The 22,144-nt window shown below is 58.5% G+C and overlaps 1 protein-coding gene across 14 annotated transcripts in view; it reads left to right on the top strand.

The window, feature by feature from the left end:
* Positions 1 to 496: 496 nt before the first annotated feature.
* Positions 497 to 22,144, top strand: part of Srcin1 (SRC kinase signaling inhibitor 1) — a 77,151-nt gene continuing 55,503 nt past the window's right edge. For 5 of the 14 annotated variants that reach the window (XM_028869077.2, XM_028869079.2, XM_028869078.2 and 2 more), the window contains exons 1-2: positions 2,798 to 3,073; positions 10,137 to 10,199. In XM_028869077.2, coding sequence (XP_028724910.1) covers positions 2,950 to 3,073; positions 10,137 to 10,199 — 187 coding nt within the window. In that variant the 5' untranslated portion in view covers positions 2,798 to 2,949. Of the gene's footprint in view, positions 789 to 1,634; positions 1,949 to 2,797; positions 3,074 to 10,136; positions 10,200 to 22,144 lie in introns of those variants that run through there. The other 9 variants (XM_037201351.1, XM_028869085.2, XM_028869087.2 and 6 more) reach the window with 7 other exon arrangements.

Raw genomic sequence — 22,144 nt, forward strand, 5'->3', positions numbered from 1 at the left:
GTGTGAAGTTCTGAAGGGGGAGAGGTGTGTGCCAGGCTGTGACCCCTCCCATGCACAGGGCCTGCGGTTTCCTAGTGCCCATCTTAGGCAGGCAGCCAGGCAGGGAGCTGGACGAGTGCCCAGTGAGTGCCCAGAGGCCAAAAGATGGGCACCATCCAGTTGGCAGAGGGAAAAGCAGCTGGCCCAGGAGAGAAGTCATGGTCTTAACTGTTGGGGTTGTGTGCCCAGACCATGTGTCCAGGACACAGTTCTTGGCTGTCCTCCTGAGATGGCCAGCTGGAGCCGAGTCCCCTCTCACGGCCTTGCCCTGCCACCTGAGTTAGTGGAACTGGAATTGATCTGTAAGGGGCATTTGGGACCTTGCCCCTAGCTGGGCATGCAGCTGGCTCAGAGGCAGGCCTGGGGGCGGGCTGAAAAGCAGGAGAGCCCAGATTAAGGCTGGGACTGGGTAGATGAAGAAGTGGGGAAACCGGTTTGTCATCTGGGCCACTTGGGGTGGGGTCTCCTCTCCTGGGCTCTGTCTGCCAGCCATTCTGCTGGGTGGACTGAGGGGAAGAGATGTGGGCACTGGGTGGCCTCTTCTTGACCATCTGAACTCCCTCTGGGAATGCCAGGAGTAAATAAAACGGAGAGAGGGCTTAGCCCACCTGCCCCTCTCGAAGAGAGGATTCTGAGAGGAGAAACTGGCCACAAAACCCGAGGGAAGGAAGGAGGGAAAAGCCTGAGCACAAAAGGTCAACGAGTGTCTGGGTCCAAGCTGGAGATGGAGAAGTCTGCAGAATTACCAGGTAGGCCAAGGAAGGTGAACCAGGGTGGGGCGTGCCGAGGTGGCGCTTTGCAGGCCGCCGTGGAAGTGGCAAAGGTGTCACCTGAAGAGGCGTGAGAAGACGGTCTGGAGCGTCCTACTTTGGGGTCCACTTCGGAGGGAATCGATGTCTCCTCCCTCACTCGCATGCAGTACCTGCTCGCCCCGGAGGTAGGGGCGGGAAACCCAAGTAGGGGGCTAGGAGGCTGTCCAGCAGGGGGCGCCGGAGAGCTGGGTCCCTGGCCGAGGGGTGGCTTTAGACGGGGGAGGGGCAGGGATGAGGGGGCGCGACCGAGGAGAGGCACACTGGGGGTCTCGACTCTGGGTGTAGAGCGACTGTGGCGTTCCGAGGTCACCTTGGCTGAAGAGTGCTCCCCCTTCTCTCGTCCTCTCCCCATCCGCTCCGCCGCGCCCGGAGCGCTGGTCTGCCTGTCCCAAGGCGTGCTTAGAGACCCAGGCGCCACCTCCCCAGGTGCCTCCTTCGGGGCCACTCCGGGGTCAACGCATTTGTTTCTACCGCGGCTGGAGGGCCGCTTAGGGTGTGTGTGTGTGGGGGGGGGCGAGCAGGTGGAGTGGGGGGCGGAGCGTGAGCGCGCCCCGCACCCCAGTCCCGGCCGTGTGCTGCGGGATCCCGGCGTGCTGCTGGAGGGCGCGAGGAAGCGCAGTGCCCCTTCCCCCTCCCCCGCTCCCCGCCACCCCCGGCGGCCCTTTGTACCATCCGGCCACACGCGCGTGCCCGCGTCGCGCGCGCTCCCGCCCGCAGTGACACACCCGCGCCGGCCGCACGCGCGCACTCGCGCGCACACACAGAGAGAGAGAGAGAGAGACAGACACACACACACACACACTCGCTCTCGCACACTCGGTGACACGCCCGCGCGCGCGCGCGCACCCACACGCCCGGCCGCCGGCGCCCTCCCAAGCTGGTCCACCCCGGCGGGGCCCGCGCCCCCGGCCCGCCCGCCTGGCACCGCGCCCCGGGGCTGGGGCCGAGCGAGGAGCCCGCGAGGCGGCGAGAGGGCGAGCGCCAGGCAGGCCGGCCCGGGGCCCCCGCCCCCGCGCCCCCGCCCGATGGGAACGCTCCGTCCCAAGGCATGTCCCTGTCTCTCTCCTCCCTAATGTGCCTCCATGCTTAAGTGGAAGGTATTTCTGTTTTCTTTGTGTGTTTTCCCCTCGGCCGGGGGCGGGGGCGGCGGCCGGGCCCGGGAGGCGGCGGCCGGCCGGGCTAGGGATGCTCCGGGTGCAGGTGTTGCGGGGGGCCGGGGACAGCTGCGCGCCGGGCTGGGGAGGACCGGGGTGGGAGGGCGCTGGGAGCCGAGAGGGTCTGGAGCTGGAGAAGCTGGAGACCGGGCGAGGAGGGCCTCTCGGTGCCCGGGCGGGGGGGAGGGACCTGGGTTACAATGTAGGGGGAGGGGTGGGTGAAGGGGGATGGCGAGGAGAGTGGGGGAGGGGAAGGGTCCATGCGAGGTGAGGCCAGGGATGTTGCGGCGGGGGAAGGGTCGGGGATGAAGGGAAGAGCATCATCCCCGCCTCAGCTCTTAGGATGATGGGGTGCAGGCGCTGGGCTGGTAGTGCTGGACCCTTCGCGCCGGTCCCTTAGGGAAGCGAGGGACCGCGAGCGCTCTGGGTTTGGCTGTGTTGCCAGGATACAAGGCTGCATTCTACACCCCACCCCCTGCACCTCGAGGCCCTAGCCCTGGAGACCTCCTAGCCTCCTCAGCAGTTGCAGAAACTGGGGACCTGCTCCCCGCTCGCCGGGCGGGCGGGTAGGGAGGGCCCTGGAGAGGGAGGGACTGAGGGAGGGGCTTCTGGATCTTAAATCCTCCCCCTGCGGAGGCAAGGGGCAAAGGAGGGCGCCCCCAGCTGGGGAGGGCGTCCGGGGTGATGAGGAGGTGGGGACTGCAGGGGGGCTGGAGAAGTAGAGGGGCGGGGCTGGGGAGGGGACTCGTCGTGGCCCCCCCTCCTCTCCCACGCACCCCCCTGCTACGTCAGAAGCTCCCGGGCCGGCTCCTGTCCTGTCGGTGGGGGCAGCAGGATGCTGGTGGCAGTAGAGGGGGCCGACCGGGTGCCTCCGCAGCTCAGCTGGCAGGGCCCGGCGGGGCGTGTGTGGCTGCTGGTGCGCACCCCCAGCCCCACGCCTCCCCATGCAGCCCTGGCAGTGCCTCCGGCGCTTTGCCCTGGCCTGGTGGGAGAGGACCGCGGAGGGTCGCGCCCGCTCTCCCAGGGAGGAGGTTGGACCAAGGGACCCTGGGGGCCGAGGGGAGCCAGGTGAGCAGGATCAGCAGTGTGATTTTCCAGCCCCTCTCGAATATTGCCGGACGTGGGGCTCTGCGGGCTCCAGCTTTGATGGAAGTGGGGTCCCCGGACGGGGCTTTTTGGCTGCAGGAAGGTGTTTGGGATAAAGGTGGGAAGTGGAGAAACTGAGCAGACCAGGGATCCGACTGTTCCTTCGGGTGGGGTTTGTGCCCTTTGGGGTGGGGTATTAAGATCCCTTCCTCTACTCTGGTCATCTTGGTCTGGGTGACCTTGAGCCTCCTGCTTGGCGGTCTGACTCTGTGCCTCAGTTTCTCTCTTTCCCTTCTCTGTCCCTGTGGCTGGACTTAAACAACTGATGGTGTGTCTGATGGGAGACAGGTACTGTAGAGATGAGAGGCGGTCATCTCTGGTGGCAGCTGGGATGGTGTGTGCTTGTAAGCGGGGGGACGGTTGTGGTATATGGGTACGGGGGTCTGGTTGCTTCTGGTTGGTGTGTGGGTCACTCAGGGTAAGTGTCCAGGGTGATAATCAGCCAGAAGGAGTGCTCTTGAATAGGCTGGGAGCTAGAGTGGAGACTTAGCCTAGTGTAGAAGCAAGGGTGGGTGAGGGCTCTGGACGTACGGAGGGGGCTCCCCCCCTCAGGCTGCCTGGTACCCAGGCACCATTGGCTGTGAGTGCAAAGGCTTTGCCCTGGCTCCTTGCCACTCTGTCTTGGGGACAAGAGGGTCTTTGTCTAATGCTGCCCCCCAGTCCTGCATCCTTCCTTCCTTTCCTGGAGGGCTAGCTCTCAGTGGCGACCCTGGGATGGAACCTCGGGTGGTGGGTCTCCCTTCTGGCTCCTATTCTGGAGATCTGCCTAGAAGAAACAAATGTAGGCTCAGTCTGGGAGAGGGGAGAGGAGCCTCACCAGGGGGAAGGGTCCCTAGAACAAGCCCTCAGAGGCATGCTCCCACCCCAAGCTTTCCCCCTGCCCCTCTGCTCACCTTCCACTAGGGGGTCTGGGGGCTCCATGGTGGCCTTACTTAACTAGCTTCTTAAAGGTAAGTAGTGACCCACCAGGATGCATGGCCCCTCGGAGAGTTCCCCCCTCCCTGTCCAGGGACCCACCCAAGAAAAGGGTTTAATTAGAGCCATTGATTCCTTTTTGGCTGTGGGCATCGATCTCGATGGTGTGGTCAAGAGCAGGGGATGGGGGATGGGGGGGGGCACAAGCTCTGTCTGCCGAGGGCTAACCTTGGCATTCTCTGCCAAAACCCCAGCCCTGGAAGTGCTGAGCAGGGATAGGGCTGGGCTCTCTGAGGCTCCCCACTTCCACCCCAGATAGGGAAGCAGGGCACCCCAGCTGAGGGCCTAGACTGTGTTCAGGTGAGAGGAAGGCTGGCCACAGCAGTTTGACCTCTTTCAGGGAGCGGGGAGCACAGTGAGAGGCAGCAGAGGTGGTTGAGAAGGTCCCTGCTATCACGGGGAGTCGGGGAGTCTGGAGGAATAAAGTGGCCTGCAGGTGCCCGGGCAGGTCAGGGTCCAGGGGGAAAATCCCAGGCTGGCCATGAAAGCGTCTCTTTCGAGGAATTCTAAGCACCTATCTCTAAGCTCTGGCAAGGAGATTCGTTTTCCTTCTTCATTTCTGCCGTTCGGGCCCAGATAGGGACAGTTCCTGCCTCGATGCCCAACTGTCCCAGGTCTGGCCTGGCTCCCTGACCTTGTGGCCCCTGCCTGGACACAAGGTGCTGAGGTTGAGGCTTCTGGCATCCTTGGCTCAGGTTCCTGGAGTTGGGGGCGCTGGGGATAAGTTGTGCCCCCAGCCCACGCCTGCTGTGGGTGGGCCGGAGCAGGTGCAGCTTCAATAAGGCACTCAGAGGCTCTTTGAAGACTCCTTAGCTGGCTTCCCAGGGCCCGTTTGAGCAAAGATAATAAAAATCTGGCCGTCAGCGGGTTTGAGGGCCGCTCTCGCTTCCCTTCGTTCATTCCCAGCTCTGAAAAGAGGAGATGAAGGCTTTGGATTTGGCTGGGAAGCAGCTCCTGCCCCGAGGGAGAGAGGAGGGGGGGAGGGAGGGAGGGCCGATTCCTTGGCAGCCAGTGATGGGCAGAGGCATGGTCCCCAACCTCTGCTGACAGTGTAGCACCTCAGTGGCAGGCCTCCATACCCAGCACCCAGGCTCTCGTGTGGTCCTCCAGGCCCCTAGGACCCCACACCATCCTTCCCTTCTGTCACAGAGTCCCCTCTTGTCCCCTCAGCCCCCCCCACCTCTCCTCTGCCAGTCTCCTACCTCCCATATCCCCGCCCCTCCCCCAGCCGCCAGTGTCCCCTCTCCTTCAAAAGTCCCCTTGCTCTCTCTCGGCCCCTCCCCTCTGTCTGTCTTCCCTGCCCTAGCAGCAACCCTGCTTTCTAGGACTGAGTGGAAGGTTGCAGCTGAGGGGAGCAGTCGCTGAACAACGGCCATAGCCGCAGCCTCGGCAGGGATGGGCCAGCCGACTATTATGGGCTGTCAGGTGCCATCACTGTCAGAGTGCAGGCTGGAGGGGCTGCTGTACATTTGAGCACACTCAAGGCTGCATGGTGTGTGTGTGTGTGTGTGTGTGTGTGTGTGTGTGTGTGTGTGTCCCCTCCCACACCACCTCAGGCACGTCACCTTGACATTGGGCTCTTCATGCCCCTGCCTCACACACTTCAGTTACCTTCTGGCATTCACCTCCCCAACAGATTTTTTTTTTTCTTTTGCCCAGCCCTTCTGGTTCCTGTTCCCTAAAGGTACGTCTGTCACACAGCTGTGTCTAAACCATCAGACTACCTTCAGGCTCCAGGGAGGCAAGTGGGATCCAGGAAGCTGCTGGGCACCATGCCAGGCCCTGGCCACTCTCCCCTGGTTAACACCCCCCCCCCCCCCAGATAACAGATGATCATCAGAAACAATACTGAGCCTGGAGCCCTGCGCTAATCCTGTCTCAGGCCTAAGATGTCTGTGTGACCTTGAGCAAGTCCCTTCCCTGGTCTCCTTTCTCACCTGAAATGAGGGGGCGGGGCTGGATGATCTCCAAGGTCTCTTCTGACATTCCTGCGATGTTGTGTCTCTCTTCTGGGTGATTTGCATATGCTTTGCATATATTAATAGCGCCTGCTTGCAAGGGGAAGGACACCACCCACATGGGGCCCAGAGTCCCGCCTATCTTTCCAGCTCCCCTCACCCATTGGCTCAACTCCCAAGGCTCCAGCTTCTTAGAGGGTGGGAGCTAAGCCCCGGGAAGGTGGGTGTCGTGTCGTGTCCCCCGCCCCGTCCTGTGTCCCTGCTCTAAAGCAGGAGAGAGTATGTCTGGTCTTGGTGGAGGGGATCCTGCAGGGCTGGGCAGTAGGGTGTCAGATCGCTAGCGCTTCTTTTAGCCTGCAGCATGCTAGGTGCTCGGCTCGATGTGTCAGGCCCTTCGGCTTCCGTTCAGGTCACGAGGCCAGTGGTGTCCTTTCCCTCCTGTCCCAGACCAGGCCCCTGAACTCTGGCATTGAGGGCTGAGACTTGAGCCTCAGACATGGAGGCCAGGAGAGAAGAGGTTATTTCCTGCCTAGCCTGAGACCATGTGTGAGTGTGTGTGTGTGTGTGAGTGTGTGTGTGTGTGTGTGTGTGTGTGTGTGTGTGTGTGTGTAGAACCCCAGAGGCCCCGGCCCGCCCATCCCAATCTTCTACAGGCCCTGCCTCCTTGCCGCCACCCAGGTGTACTCCATACCTGAGTATGGCACAGGGCAGAGCCCGGGACCCCAGCCCTTAGTCCTTCGGTGACTTCCTTCAAATACGTGTCCCCTGCTACCTGGGGCAAGGCTGGGATAAAGGCTGGTGGCCTAGAAGAGGTAGGATGGGACCACTGAGTCACGATGGCAGCTTCCGAAGGACAAAAATGAACTGATCCCCAGGGACTGGAGCAGAAGAAATGCAGCATGGGAGAACAGGGTTAGACTCAGCTTTAGGGCAGCACTGACCCTGGGGACAGATTAGTTTCTGCTCATGGACTAGTGAAGAATACACGAGACAATAGATGACGTCTAGCACGGTGCTTGGCTTGTGGTGAGCAGACCGGGGTTCTAGAGACTGCTGGCCCCAGGCTGGCCTTGGGAGTGGATGTGGTTGGACAGTTCCTAGAAGAGCTCTTTTCCTGTATTCGGGTTGCCACATCTGCCACTCTCCGGCCATGTGGGACCGGGGCCGACTCCCAGGACACTCTGCCCTGGTCCTCCGTGCTGGCGGGGTGTGGAGGCTGCGAGGCGGCTCTGCTCCCCTCTCCCTGCCCCTGCATAGGACAGCTGGAGGGGAAACAAGCCCACGCTAAGGCAGGAGGAGTGGAGGTCACAGGGAGAGTGTGGGAGGAGGAGGAGGGGTCAGCGGTGTGGGAGTACACGCTAGTGCTAACAGCTAGGAGCCGGGGACTGGTCGGCATGGCACCCTCTTCCAGAAGCTAACTCTTGTGCGTGACTGAGGGGCTCCTGAGTTGTGGGGCAAAGGAAGCAATGGGAAGTCCCTTGTGTTTCCTCAAGAAGAAGCTTAGACTGGTGTCTTCTCTGTTGCTGTGTGACCTTGGCAACTTTGTGGCCCTCTCTGGTCCTCAGTGTCCTTGATATAAGTAAAGAAGTTAGAAATAGAGGGCTTTAAGCTCCCTGTCAGTTGTCTAAGATTCTCCCCACCTCCTGTCCCCTGAGATAAGAAATGCCTTGTCACATGAAGGGTGGGAGGAATACTTCTCAGCTTCAGCTGAGCCAGAAGAAATGGCACAAGGCCAAGACATTTGGGCACACACACATGCACACACTGGCGCCTCACAGACAGCAGCTCCTCACTCCCTGAGGGTGACATACCTTGCCTGCATCTGTCCTCCAGCCTCGGGGATGGATCAGGGGCTGGGAGCCCCTGCCAGCCCTGCACCCCACTCTCTGGAGGAGCCGCAATCCAGCCCTTGTTTTCTCTCCTGCTGCGGGTCCAGCAGGTGGCCGGGCTTCAACCACGGCCACCAGGTTTCCAGAGAACTGTGGTCAGAAGGCTCGGCTGCCTGCAAGACCCGGGGTGGAATATCCCAGCCTAAGAAAGAAGTGTTCATCGGGTCTCATCGCGGGGGACCCCAGAACTCAGCAAGCCTCAGCCCCAGCCAGGGGTGTTTGTACGCAGTCTGGGAGAGGGTGACACATCCTTCTGTGTCCCCCCCCACTTCAGTCGCCTGATAATTGCTGAGGGGTAGGTGTCCCTGCAGTGGCCCAGATACGAGCTGACGCCTCATTGAGGGGAATTAAGCTCCCAGCTCCCCAAGAAGGTGTGCAGGGCTTATAACAGCCCTTAGCGGACACGGACCCTCACTACCAACCCTGGTTCTCAGAAGCCTAGGACTCCTGGTGTGTTAGACAGGAAGAGGCCTCTGAGGGGCTTCCCTGCTACTGTTGCTAGATCAGAAGGGCCAGGAAAGGGGCTTCACCCACAGTGAAGGCTCAGGAAACCTTGAGCCCTATGGGGGCTGGTCAGGGGGCAGACAGACTGACAGGCATATAAAGACAGACTCTCATTGTCTCGTCCACTCTGTCATCCACCTGACAGACCAGGGTCAGTCACCTGCCCTAGAATGAGGCAGGAAGACAGTGGAAAAAAAAAAAAATCTACTGGAGCATGTAATGGACCACAGTTAGACTTCAGGGAGAACTTCCCAAATATTGATGCAAGGGGAGGCTGGATGGGAGGAGTCCAGGAGCAGCTCGGGGACACTCACTGCGGACATGGCTTCACTTCTCTGTACCTTGAAGTATTCATGGTGGCCGTCTTGCAGACTCCGGATTCAGTGAGAGAATTCGGACAGAGGTGGAAAGATTCTGCCAGAAACCTTGAAGCTCCTGAGACTCAGTGCTTCACCAGCCCAGAGGGCAGGGCTCTGGGGAGGGCGGTGAGGAGGGATTGGAGAGGGGATGCGAGCAGGATTGTAATTCCAGCACCATGGAGGGTGGGTCAGAGTTCAAGGTCACCCTGGACCACTCAAGCTTCTCAAAAACCAACCCAAGGAATGGGGTGTTGAGGCTGTCTTTGTACCCCTCGTCAGTCAGTCTGCCCCTCTCACCGGCCTCCAATCCAGGGCACCCTGGGGTGCTAGATTGGTGGTGCATTCTTCCTTGCTTTCTCAGTAGTCTGCCCACATCTGGGTACAGCAGCTGCTTCTCCCCGGGGTGTCCCTGCGTCGGGTAATCGGTGGGAAAATTGGAACTGGGAGATTGGCAGGGGCTCAGGGAGCGCGTGCAGTGAGTGCGGATGTGCCCGGGCTAGCCAAGGGAAAGCTGGGCCCAGATGCAGTGTCTCCAAGGAGGAAGGGGCTTTGTACCTCAGACCCCACGGCGAAAAATAGGTGGCATCTGTTAGCGTGGGGCAGGAAAGCTTTAGGGGGCTCTTCTGTGTGCGGAAGGTATGAGGGAAGATCCAGGGACCCTGCTAGAGGCGGGAGCTGGCGGAAGGGCCTCTGGCAGGGATAGGGACAGAGCTTTTCCCTGCCGAAAGGCCAATCAAGGTTTAAATGTGAACACCTGTAGGCTGTGTAGTGCCCGTCTGCCCTGTTGGGGGCAGCAGGACATTCATGGTTGGGGATGAGGCTGACAGGCTGAGGGGAGCGTCTTCGGAGCCGGGGGAAGGTCGGTGAGCAGTGAGGCTGACCCTCTGACCTTGACCCCATTCCTGCCCCAAATAGGAGACCTGGATAGGGGGAGCTGATGGGCCCCCATGGGTGCTACATTTGGGGTCTTAGGTGGGCACCCAAGCCAAGCGTCTGCTCCCTATTCCCAGAAAGAAGATCAGGGTTGTCTGTCTGTCTGTCTGACGAGGGGCCCATGTTTTCCATGTTGTTACTGTCTGTCCTCCTGTCTGCCCCAAGTGACATCTTTGTCCTTTTATTCCCTGCCCCTCCTCCAGTCCCTGGTCTCTACCCCGAGGGCAGCCCCCCCCACCCTGGTGACCTCGGAAGGGACAGCTCCTGAAGCCCTGCCTTGCTGTTCCCCGCCCCCTGGCCCAGCCCTCCTGCCCCCTCGCTCATTCAGCTCATTCATTGGTTTCCTCCTTTCCTGTCCCTCCCCCAGGGCTCCAACGAGCAGCGGGAGGGAAGCCTGCAGGACTCTGTTCCCTCTGTTTAAAGTCTCCAGGTTAGTAAGCCAGGAGGGAGCCCACCTCGGCCACCTAGTCAGCACCCTCCCCTGCTTGCAAAGGGTCACAGGGGGCCACTGGGAGGGCCGTCCCCAGGGGGCCAGGCGTACGTCAGGGGGAGGGGACGGCAGATCTCCATGTGGGGAGGGCGTCTTGCCTGGCAAATATGTGTCTGTGTGTGCACGTGTGCATGTAAGTGTGCCTGTGTAAGCTCACAGGCATGTACGTAGGTGTGTGTCTGCGTGGGCTGGGCATGGGCTAGAGGCAGGCCACCTCTGCCGGGAGATGAGGCCCCGGGGATTCTGCTGGGGTCGGGGAGTGGGGGAGGTATGGGACCTGGGTCAGGCGACCTCAGGGCTTGTTTTCCAGTCGCCTTATCCCTCGGTATCCGCTTCACTTTGGAGAGCCACTGAGCCGGCACAGGGTCCAGAGGGCAGGAGAGGGAGACCCGGCAGGGCCTTGCCACCCTGCCTGGCCATGGCTGCCTTAGGGAGCCAGGTGGAGGGGCGGGCGTCTTGTAATGTAGCAGCAGGTCTAGCCTCCAGCAGTGGCATCTGTCCCCCACGCACCAAGGTGATAGCTCTTCCCCACTGACACCTTATGGGCTTAGCCTGCTAATGCTTTGTACCATCCTGTCTGCCCCTGTAGAGTGTCCTGAGACCTATGCTGTCCCACCCCATCAAGCAAACATTGACTCAGACTCTGCTGATTCCCTGGAGGCTGGGAGCAGCTCAAAAAGTGCTAAGGCCTTTTGGAACCTGGACTAGGCAGCCCCCTGCCCTCCTGTGCTCAGAGCACCGGGAGTCAGTGCTGTGTGGTCTAGGGCGGACCCCTTCCCTCCTCTGGCCTACGGGTCACAGTGAGACTTCGCAGGTGACGCGTCACAGGCTGTGAAGAGGGACAGGCACTGACCAGTGGGGGTCCCGCCCGAGCAGGGAGCAGGGTGCTCTGGAGGTGGGTTCTCTTTCTGCCTCCTGCCCAGGGCTGGGCTGGCTGTGCCTGGTTGCTGTGTGGCACTGCCCACCTACTCCAGAGGTGAGGGGCTGCAGAGCCCCTCTGGGCGGTGACTCTGTCCTCCACCCCTCCTTTGATCCCCAATCCAGGCGGACACGGTGAGGGGGGGGCGGCCCTCTTCACTGCTGCGGCTGCCGCCGCCTTGATGGCTTTTTAATAACTTTGCTCTGAGACAATCTGCGGAGCGCTCGTTTGTCTGCCTCTTAATTAAAATTACCGTTTTCCTAAAAGAGCAGCCACGCTCCTGCCCTCCCCAGCCTCAGCTCCTAAACCGAGAAGGTGTGGAGGAGTCAGCACACCCTCCCAAGCGGGCCTGGTCCTCCCCAGACCCCTGACAGGCCTCAGGGGGCCTGTGGGAGGAGGCCGGCTCTAGCAGAGAGGCCAAGGCCTTCTTTCTCTGCCTACCTGCTTCTGGAATACTCCCAGTGACTGGGGAGGGGGGCTCACTACCTCCAGAGACTTACTTCTGGTGTTCATAGAAAGGTGTGGCAGCCCCCGGTCTTGCCTTGTTCTGAGTGGAAGATATGGATGGATTTTAGAATGGGTGTGGACGTTGTCAGAATGCCGTGGGAGTGGGGGCCAGGACATCCGGGGTGGGCTTAGTCCCTACGCTGCTGTTTTCAGGTAGATCTGTGGGTTCCCTGGGCTCTGAGGATAAGGCAATGGAATGCAGGGTGCAGGTACAACCTGGCTGGTGTGGTGCGACCATTAGTTTCTGGTGGCGGTGGTTTGGGGGACACTGAGAGAGGTGTGAAGGCTTAAGATCTTTGTAATGATGGTTCCATAGTTCACGACCTCCTCTGCTGTCCCCAGAGTGGCAATGAGATGCTGTCTTTTGTGGGGGACAAGGCGGATATGACAGGAAATCATGTAACATGCCCAGAGTCAGACAGATGACTCCGGGCTCCAACCCTGCCTCCTCTCACTGTCCTGCCTTCCTCCCAAAGCCTGTCTTGAGTCTAGCTTCAATCTTTCATGTTGTTCGGGCAGTAGGAGAGGCTGTCCACTCACTTTCTGCAGGAGGCATTCCTTGTTAGTCCTGGATCCTGAGAACGGACTGTGAAGTTCGTCTCCCCTCATCTCCAGTCCTCTCCCACACCTTCTCCATGTCCTGGGGAGATGTACCCAGTTCCACCAGGCCCGGTTTCTGTTCTCTACACGGGGTCTTCTGTGGCTCCCCTTCTGGGACTGTATCTGGTGTATACATGGTCATGTAGTCAATCAACAGTCAGCACAGGCCTGTTGTGTGCCCGGCAGCGTGGTGATGCCAGGACATATGAATCAGTTCGGCAGGACATGTGAATATTCCTGCTGTGACCTTGGCTCTTGGCCAGGATGCCTGAATAACAGGGTGACCAGGAGAGCAGTGACCACCCCGGGGACAGGCACTGGTCACCCGTGGGGAGGTCAGGGCCCTTCTCCAGACCTCCCTCCCCCTCTGCTTCTGTCCCATCCCGGCAGCCCGTGATGGCAGAGTGGTGACAGGTGCTGAGCCGCAGAGATGACAGTGCTGCTCATTCCCCCATAATTACCGTCTGATGAGACGCCAGAATTAGCCACCGCGTGAGCATGGGCATCAGATGCGGGCACAGTGCGGGAAGTGGCTGGGGGCGGGGAGCCGAACCTCTCTCCTTTTGAGCCCTGGGGCCCTGGGCAGCAGGACGGACGCAGCACCAAGAGAGGGAAATGGGCCGGAAGGAGGAGGCACTGTGTGGTTCATGTGCATCAGATGTCCAGTGGTTTGTGGTTTCCCAGTCCTCAAGGTGGCTGGGCACATTCTGGAGATGGCTGGCGTCTGGACAGGGCTGCTGGGGCCCCGGACCGCTAACCAGAGACCCACAGGTAGACGGAGTACATGCTGTGTGCATCTTGGCTCCACAGTGCTGGACTGTAAGGACCCGTGGTGTTCAGATCTGGGGGTCCTGCATTTGACAACCAGGGCAGGCCCTGAGGCAGATGGATGGCTGGGAGGAACAAGCAGAGAGAGTGAGGGGCACCGGAAGCTCAAGATGAGGCAGTGTGATACTCCAGAGGGGGCGGCGGCGGTGTGTGTGTGTGTGTGTGTGTGTGTGTGTGTGTGTGTGATACATTGGACACAAAGCTCCTGTTTTGGGCAGCCTCACGGGGCAGTGTTTTTGTGGTGGGGGTGGGCAGAAGGAGGTCCTCTAGTACATCCCTAAGACTTTGTCTGAACTCCTGGAGCAGTTCTGAAGGACACCAGCTAGGAAGGGTGGGGACACCAGGGGGACTTCTCTAGCAAGGCCAGTGCAGTGGGGACCTGGAAGCCAGACCATTCACAGGACCTGTCCGACCAGGAAGCTTATTGGTGTAGCAGCCTCCTTCACCCCCAAAAGGAGAGGTCATAACCTTCCCCCGGGCCCTGTGAGAGTCTGGGCTCTCCTTACAGCTTACTTTCAGGAAGAGGAGCCCACAGAATGATGGACACTTTTGCTGTAGTGAGGTCTCCATTCCTGGAGGCCTCCAAGCCCTGGCTGCAGGGCTGGTGAACAGGGGAGACTGTTTCTGTCACAGCCTGGGGCCTGTGGGGGGAGGGCTCTGAGCCTGTCAGGTTGAGAAGGGGCCTTAGGGACTCTTCCAGAAGCCTGCTCCTCGGCTGCTCTGCAGGCCGCTGTCTTCCCGTCTGTCCGTCCGTTGCTCCAGCCCTGGAGACCAGGCCTCCAGGCAGAGGACAGTGGGCAGGAGGGTTGGGAAGTGAACAGATGGGGAACTGGGACTCAGTAGTAGAGGGTGCTGGGAAAGGAGGGTGGGAGCCCTGCTCCTCAGAGCAGGTGCGTCCTCTCATCTATGCCCATCTCGGGCAAAGTCACCCTTCCTGGGCTCCAGTCTCCTGACCTATGCAGAGAGCAGCCTCACAAGGCTCCTTTGAGAGTTAAGTGAGTCAGAGCTGCGAGCTCCCTTTCAAGTGTCATGCCCGAGGCTACCAGGGACAGGCCCTGCTCCTGCCTCTTTCCTGCTTTCTAGGCAGCACACTGGCTGGGTTCAACTTCTCCCTCCCTCCCTCCCTCCCTCCCTCCCTCCCTCCCTCCCTCCCTTGTACCAGGGATGGTGCCCAAGGCTTTGCACTCTACCACTCAGCTATATCCCCAGCCTTTTCCCCGACGTTGTGGTTTGAGACAGCATTTAAAGTTACTCCGGCTGGCCTTGAACTCTCTCTGTGGCCCAGGCAGGCCTTGCTTGTGATTCTGTGTCAGCCTCCGGAGTAGCTGGGATTCCAGGCCTTCACATCAGGCCTAGCATTTTCCCTTCAGTAGTGCTGGCGATGGAACCCACCACCTGCCCTGCACTAGGAATGCATCATGCCTGGCCCAGGGTTTCACCCTCTTTACTCAGGGGGCCTGAGTATATGTAAGCAGAGGGAAGACCCCAGTCTTTAGCAGATGTCAGGATGCTACAAGGGCTTGCCTCCTCCTTCCAGCCTGCACTGGAAGGTCCAGGTTGGTAGCAGAGAGAACTTCCCCTGGCATCATGCAATCAGCCTCGCTTTCCTGTGCAACCCTGGCACCTGTGGCCCCTTCCTGTAGACCCCTCAGACACTAGCCTTGTGTCCTAGGGAGAGAAATGGGGTGCAGGGGCGCTAGAGTGACCTACTCTGGAGGGGCAGCCTAGGGGCCGGGTGTCAGCTGATAGGAGCTGGGTGGCCACGTGCCTCATTGTACCGTGGAGGAGAGGCCAAGCCTCTGTAGCCACCGAAGTAGGACCCCAGGAAACCTCAGCATTGGCACTGGCTCAATGGTTATCGTCAGAGTCCGAGGCCTAGGGGTCGACTGGGGCTTGATTTCCCTAGTTCCAAACAGACTAGACACGTAGGGAATTGAGGAGGGCGAAGGTGCTAGTTGGTGCCTCTGTGACATCCCCCGTTGCCTTTAGTTTGTTTTTTGAGATAGGGTGTCACGTACTCCAGGCTAGCCTTGAATTTTTTTTTTTTTTTTTTTTTTTTTTGAGACAGGGTTTCTCTGTGTAGCTTTGGAGCCTGTCCTGGAACTCACTCTGTAGACCAGGCTGGCCCCAAACTCACAGTGATCCACCTGCCCCTGCCTCCCCCAAGTGCTGGGATTAAAGGCGCGCGCCACCACTGCCTGGCTGGCCTTGAACTCTTGGGTAGCCAAGGATGACGTGGAACTCCTGATCTTCCAGTCTCCACCTCTCTTGAGTACTGTGATTACATACACCTGTGATCAGCCATCAAGCCGGCATCCCATGGCCGTCCCTCCAAGTTGGAGCTCTACTGCTCTGACACAGAGGTAGGACAGTCTCTCTGGGGACCCAGGCACAAGTGCCATGTGTAACCACAGCCTGGCTAGGACTTGTGTGTCCCTTTGTGTGGCGGTGCCCGTGGGGTGTGCAGCAGAGCTGTTGGGGCTGGGTAGAAGCTGTGAGGAGTGATACCAGGTGACCCAGGCGTGGTGATGCGTGTGTGTGTGTGTGTGTGTGTGTGTGTGTGTGTGTGTGTGTGTGTGTGTGCTCACGGTGATGGCCGAAGCTTGATGCTGAGACGCTGACAGGTCATCCCCAGGGGAATGGTGTCTCTAAGGAGGTCACTGAGGGGTCTGGTGAGGCAAGGTCTGCCCAATATTGAGGCCCAAGATGAAAACCTGGTGTGGAGTAGACTGGGGTCTCTGTCTTGTCCGTCCCGCTCTGGTCACACCTGCTGCCAAGGCCGGTGTAGGCAAGCTGGAGGAGGGGGGACTCTGGCAATCTCTAACTTGGGAGGCTTGGTGACTCCCTCTTCCCTCCCTCCCTCTGGGTTGCTGCTTTCCTCTCTGGTTGCCTCTCCAAGGAAATGTGGAGCTGACAGGACATCTTCCCTGGGCGCATGAGCCGTGGTGGTGATGCCGCACAGGCAGGAGCTAGCTTGTTAACACCGTTCTGTGTGGGCCCACGCCAGGGCTGTTCCAGCCTTTCCAGCTCCCACTTCAGATGGAGGGGACGGCATGTCCACCTCCCCTTTGTCGGGGAAGCCAATTAGTCAAGGCTCCATTGGAAGGGGAAAGAGCCCACGGCCCCCCCTGACAGCTAGCGAGAGGCACTGAGGTAGAGGAGGCAACTGGCCTCCACTCACCCCCGTGGCCCCACGTCCAGGGCAGCGCACAGCTTGAGCACTTGTCTGTGATTAGCTTTATTTTGCTTTTTTTTTTTTGAACAAATGAGAGGACCGAGGTCTGCAGAGATGCCTGACCTCCTCAAGGTCATATGACTAGTTACTGGCAGAACTGGGTTTGAGCAGAACTGTCTTAGCTGCAGATTCAGTGATTTTTGGTAATGCCACAGCTTTGCCTGCTGTGTGTGGGAGGGAGGAGCTGGGACCAGAGGGAGGGCTGCGTGTTTGAGATTTTGATTTGTGGCTCATTTGGAAATGGGAATCATGTCTGAGTGTGTGGAAGGTCTGTAGCGAGACGACCTTGAATCCCGTATGTGAACCCCTCCCAGGCTGGGCTGGGGAGCTGGGCTGAGGTGGGGCTGTCACCCCTGGCTTGTGTTCTGGCCTGAGTGCTGCTGTGTAGTATGATTTGAATTGATTTTATGCCCCTGGGCCCTGCCCCTGGAGAGGGGCTCCCTTGGGAGCTGCTTTCTGGGAAGTGGCATGGTAAAATGAAAATGTCCTGCTCCCTGGGGGCCCAGCACACTTGGCTTGTGCTTCTGCCTTGGCCCCTGGCCTCTTTGTGATTGGTAAGGTCTGTGCTCTGGGCCTTAGTTTCCCTTCTGTGAAAGACATTTGGCTGAAGTAAGAGCACCATGTTTTTTTTTTTTCTTTTTTTGTTTGTTTGTTTGTTTTTTTGGACACCGATGGGATCGACAGGAGAGCATCATTATGGTGGCTTCAGTCCTCTGTCTAGGAGACAGGAGCTGAGTGAGGTCACAGCCTGCCAGGGTTATTGAGCCACCTGTGCTGGGCTAGGCCAGCCAGTAGACTTGTGTGTGTCAGGACTACAGAGTGGATGGAGCGCCCTGTCAGGTTCTGCGGAGCTGGCTCTTCCCAGGCCCCTCCCTCTACCCCGTCTGGGTGGTAGTCAGTTCTGGGGTACCCTCAACTTATAGGTCCGTTCTTCAGGACCATTCAGTGTGGCGGAATCGTACCTCTGCTGGAAGGAAGCCTTCTTAGTTGAGGGTGGACACAAGGCCCCACCCTGGAGAGGCCCTCAACACCATGAGGAGGCCCCATCATCCCCTAGGTGGATGAGGTCTGAGCTTAGAGAAAGACTGTGTCCTGCCCCTGGGAAATAATGTTCAGCTGGATGCTGGAGTCCAGGTGGGGCTGGGGGCTGTTTGGAGGTGAGGTGGGCAAGCATCATGCTGTACTCAGTCTAAGGGAGAGGGGCTGTTCCCACTGGGCTCATGACAGAGGACCCAGACATCTAGCTGAGGTGGTCGAATGGTCCTTCTTAGTGTCTCCCACCCAGGAAGCATACGCTGTGGAAAGCAAGAGAAATTCCACAGGGGGCTGGGGAAGCTCAGACCCCGCCCCACGGCTCCTTCTAGGCAGGTAAGCTCTCCCTCCTGAACCCTGAGGAGGTCCTTTAATTAGATTCCAACTCGTTTAAGCAACTAAGTGGCCTTCGGTGGGTTTTAAATCTGCGCAAATTGGTTTGTGTTTTTCTGCCTGCGTGAGGTTGTGACTGGCGGGGCCAGTACCAATCCTGTGCCCTCCTGGCTTCTCCCAGGGCTCTTCCACCTCCCGACCTACCTGATTCTGGATGCCCAGCTTCCTAGGAATGGAAAAGAGCACAGGGACACAGGCAACAGTCCTGTCCCTTACCCCCAGAGGGGGGCCATGGGCGACCTCCCAGGCCCTCATATTCCCAGGAGGAGAGTCTGTCTTGAAGCCCTCTAGGATGGCTCTGTAGATAACCGAGTGGGGGAGGGGAGCCCTGGTGATGTCACCAGCGGGCACGCTCTTGCCTCGCCCACCTCGTGTCTGTGGCTATAGACCCCCCCCGAAAGCCGAGTGCACCTTTAGGAAGCCAAGCTCTGCCTGGCCCCCTCCCTCTGTCTTCTCAGTTCCAGATCAAAGCCAGCCCTCCTTGGGACCCCAGGGATGATAGTTTTCTGTCACTTTAGGGTCTCTGGAAGTCACCTTTATTGTCTAGCCACCTTCCCCATGTTTTCAGCCCCTTTCCTCCCAGCGCTCCCTCCCGTGGGATCCCCTCCTCCTTCCTCCTTGTCCCCCCCTCTGGCCCAGATGAGGTTGTGCTATGATGGCCTGGCGTCTAGAGAGTGGAGCCGGGTGGTCAGAGCTTGGGGAGGTGCAGGGTGCAGGCATGGAGGTCCCTGGCTGGGAGCTGGGTGGGAGCTCTTGTCTCAACCTCTGCCAAGCTTGCTGCTCCCCTCCAGTCGCCCTTCCTCCCCACCCCCATCTCGGAGGCTCTTGTTAGAGTGACAGGGAGACTCAACAGGGCGCTGGGCATTAGCAATTTAGGGGGATATTACACAGGAATGTTTACAGAAAGGCAATTGCCTGGAAAATGACTTTGGTGGCTGTGGTATGGGGCGGAAAAGCTGGTTCTGGAAAACAGACACAGATGGGCTTCTGCTCCAAGGACCCACAGACAGACAAGCAGGGTGAGAGGCAGGGCACCCATAGGCCTCAGTGTAGGCCTCCCCTGTGCAAACAGGGCCGGGCCTGGCTCCTAGGACACTGGCATTTAAGAAGCCGATCTGGGCCTCTGACCTTTGTCCTCTGGCCTCCAAGCTCATCAGGCTTTCAGACCGCATCAGGTGCCAGCAGGATGAAGCTGTCGGGCAGAATTGACCTTGGCAGCAGTGCCTCAGGGCTGCTCCTGGGTGACTTGGGCGCCTCTTGCTCTGACTATAGAGGGACACCAGGAGCTCTGTTGTCTGCACGTGTGTGTGTGCGCGCGTGTGTGTGTGCGCGTGCGCGTGTGTGTGTGTGTGCGTGTGTGTGTGTGTGTGTGTGTGTGTGTGTGTGTGTGTGCGCTCACAAACAGGGTACTGTGGGGTCTGGAGCAGGCCCTTTTCTTTTCTTGAAATAGGTTACCTTGCCCCTTTGCCCTGACTGGTGGGGACCGGAGTTGCTGGCACACTGAGCGTGTCTTAGTCCCCCCCCCTTTCTGCTACACCCCATTTCCTTTGGGCCCCTGCCTCTGTCCAGACCGTGGATCGGGAACGCCTGTGACAGCCCCTTCTCCCAGGAGAGCGATCTTGCCTAGCCTCTTGGTGCCCATGGCCGTCTCGGAGGTTCTGAGCACCCTTTCCTGCCGCTGTCTGTCACTGCAGCTCTGATGTCCTCTCTGTTTCTCTCCTTTGTCCCCCACCCCCCACCCCACCCCCCCGCACATCCTCTTTGGAAGATGATGTCATGTTCCAGCGCTGCCCAGCGACAGGCAGGGGACAGAGTAGATGGTGACATCCAGAATTAAGAAGCCAGGTGGGGATGAACGTGAAGACTTAGGAGATGGTGTCATTGAGATGATGGGACCTTCATTCTTCTAATGAGCTACTGTGATCTCATGTAAAAGAATTCGGTGGAGGGTAAAAATAAACCAGGCCCATAAATAAGCTGGGGGAGGGGTTTGGAAGCTGCTGAACAAGTAACAATGTTTCTATGAAGCACCTGCTCGTCAATCACAGCCAGCCACTAGGGGGCGCCCACTGCTTCCCATCACCCCACGGGACCACCGTCCCCTTCCCTGGTGCCAGGCCCAGCAGAGGTGGCAGAGTCCCTCTCCAGTCCCGATGCTCCATTTTGTCCGTCCCTGACACCTGCCCGGCCCCTCAACTTTCCCACCCAGGAATCTTCGAGCTCATTGTTGCAGTGCATGCTTGTCATCCAGTACTTGGGCAGGTGGCAGAGGCCAGACTAGGAGTTTGAGGCCAGCCTGGGCTACACAGTGCATTTCAGGATATATGTACAGAATGTGTCTCAAAAAAGCCAAAAGGGGAAGGAAAAAAAGAATGATAGTGGGCCTTGTACATATAGAGTCCTCAGAAAGAGGGGTGACCCTGCAGCCCTCCTTTAGTTCTCTGGCTTTTCTAGTGCCACCCCCTCCCCCAGCCCAGCTCCCCATTTGCTGAATCCCTGCCTCTGTGGCTCTCTTCTCCATCCCCATACTCCTCCCAGCCTAAACCTGGCCAAATCCACCATTGATCTGGTCCCCGGGCCTGGAGCCTGCCGCCAGCTCTCTGGACCCATCGATCACCCTGCCTTTTTTCCTCAAACTGCACAGTCCAGAGAGAGCCAGGGCAGCTTGAAGACCGTGCTGGAGTTGGCTCAGAGGGAATGGGAGAACAAGACTCCCCAGCCAGGCGTGTCTCTCGCTGGAAATGACGCACTTTCTCTCCTTGTCGCGTTTCTCCCCTGTGGGGCAGGGTTTAGAGGTTAACACCCCAGTTTTACACATTAGACCCCTGACTCATCAGGGGAGAGCCTGCTTGGCTGAATGTAGGAATGATTGGGATCCCTGGGGGGAGGAGTCGATTCAACCCAAGTGAGGGTGACTTGGCCACAGTCTAACTTCAGATTCCCTGGTTCTCAAAGACCAAGAGAGTTGGGTGTACCTTAGTTGGTACAGTGCTTGCCTTGTGTGCATGGAGCCCTGGGTTTTTTTTTGGTTTTTGTTTTTGTTTGTTTGTTTGTTTGTTTTTTGAGACAGAGTTTCTCTGTGTAGTTTTGGTGCCTGTTCTGGATCTCGCTCTATAGGTCACGCTGGCCTCGAACTCACAGAGATCCATCCGCCTGGCTCTGCCTCCTGAGTGATGGGATCAAAGGCGTGCGCCACCACTGCCCGGCTTGAGCCTTGGGTTTGATCTCCAGCTCTGCTTAAATCAGGCATGGTGGTTCATTCCTGTAATTCCAGCACTCGGAAGCAAAGGGAAGAGGATCAAGGCTATCCTTGGCTACATAGGGAGTTTGAGACCAGCTTCAGTTTATGTGGAACCCTGTTGGGGTGGGAGGAGAGAAATAGAAATACAGTAAGAGAATGAATGGATACAAATGAATTTCCTTTGATTATTCCTGAGCTGACTCCCTCTTCAGGCCAGGTTGGTCCTCACAGCTCCACCATTCACTATATCCCCAGCAGGACATCAGGACTCTGGGTTCCTTCACTCTCTGAGCAAAGCCTACGCTCTCCAAAGTTCTTAAACTGATCCTTACAGCCTTTTAGATCCAAGCCTCTCCTTCTCCCTACCACCACCATCCTGGGAGAACTGGGTAGCTCCTAGGGTTCCCATGGTCATCGTCTGCCTTGGACTAGTACACTATCTCCCCCACACCGGAAATGCTGATGTTTTCCCAAGAGTGGGGGAGGAAGTGTGTGGGGCAGGGGTGGAAGAGATCTTCTGGGGCCAGGAGGGAAGTCCATGTGTGTCCAGAGTCCTCTGGGACAGAGAGGGCTTGTTGTTTGAATCTTAGATGGTCTTTTAATAAAAAAATAGAGCCAGATATCAGGGTGAAAGCTGAAAGATCAGAGAAGCAGAACAGCCAGCCACTAGTTCTTATCTCTACGAAATCCTCAGCCTAAAGGGAGTGAGTTCCTGTTTCCTCACGCCTTACATACCTTTCTCTGCCCTGCCATATTACTTCCTGGGATTAAAAGTGTGCAAGCTTCCCAAGCAAAGGCATGAGATCTCAAGTGCTGGGATTAAAGGTGTGTGCTGCTACTACCTGGCTCTGTGTCTAATCTAGTGGCTGGCTCTGTCCTCTGATCCTCAGGCAAGTTTGTTAGGGTACACAATATATCACCACAAGGGCTGGCAGGAAGAGAGGTAGTCTGGGCCCAGAGTTAGGTCTAGCAACAAGGCCAGGCAAAACACATGGACTGGACAGAGAGGACTACTAAGTGCCCAGTGCCCTGAGCCCTGAAGGTCTCCTCCTCTGCTGTCCTCAGTAGGGTGTGACCCTCATGGTGTCAGCGAGGGAGAGTGAAGGAGGAGGGAGGTTGGGGTCTACCCT

This window comes from Peromyscus leucopus, chromosome 8b, assembly GCF_004664715.2.
Source record: "Peromyscus leucopus breed LL Stock chromosome 8b, UCI_PerLeu_2.1, whole genome shotgun sequence".
Taxonomy (NCBI): domain Eukaryota; kingdom Metazoa; phylum Chordata; class Mammalia; order Rodentia; family Cricetidae; genus Peromyscus; species Peromyscus leucopus.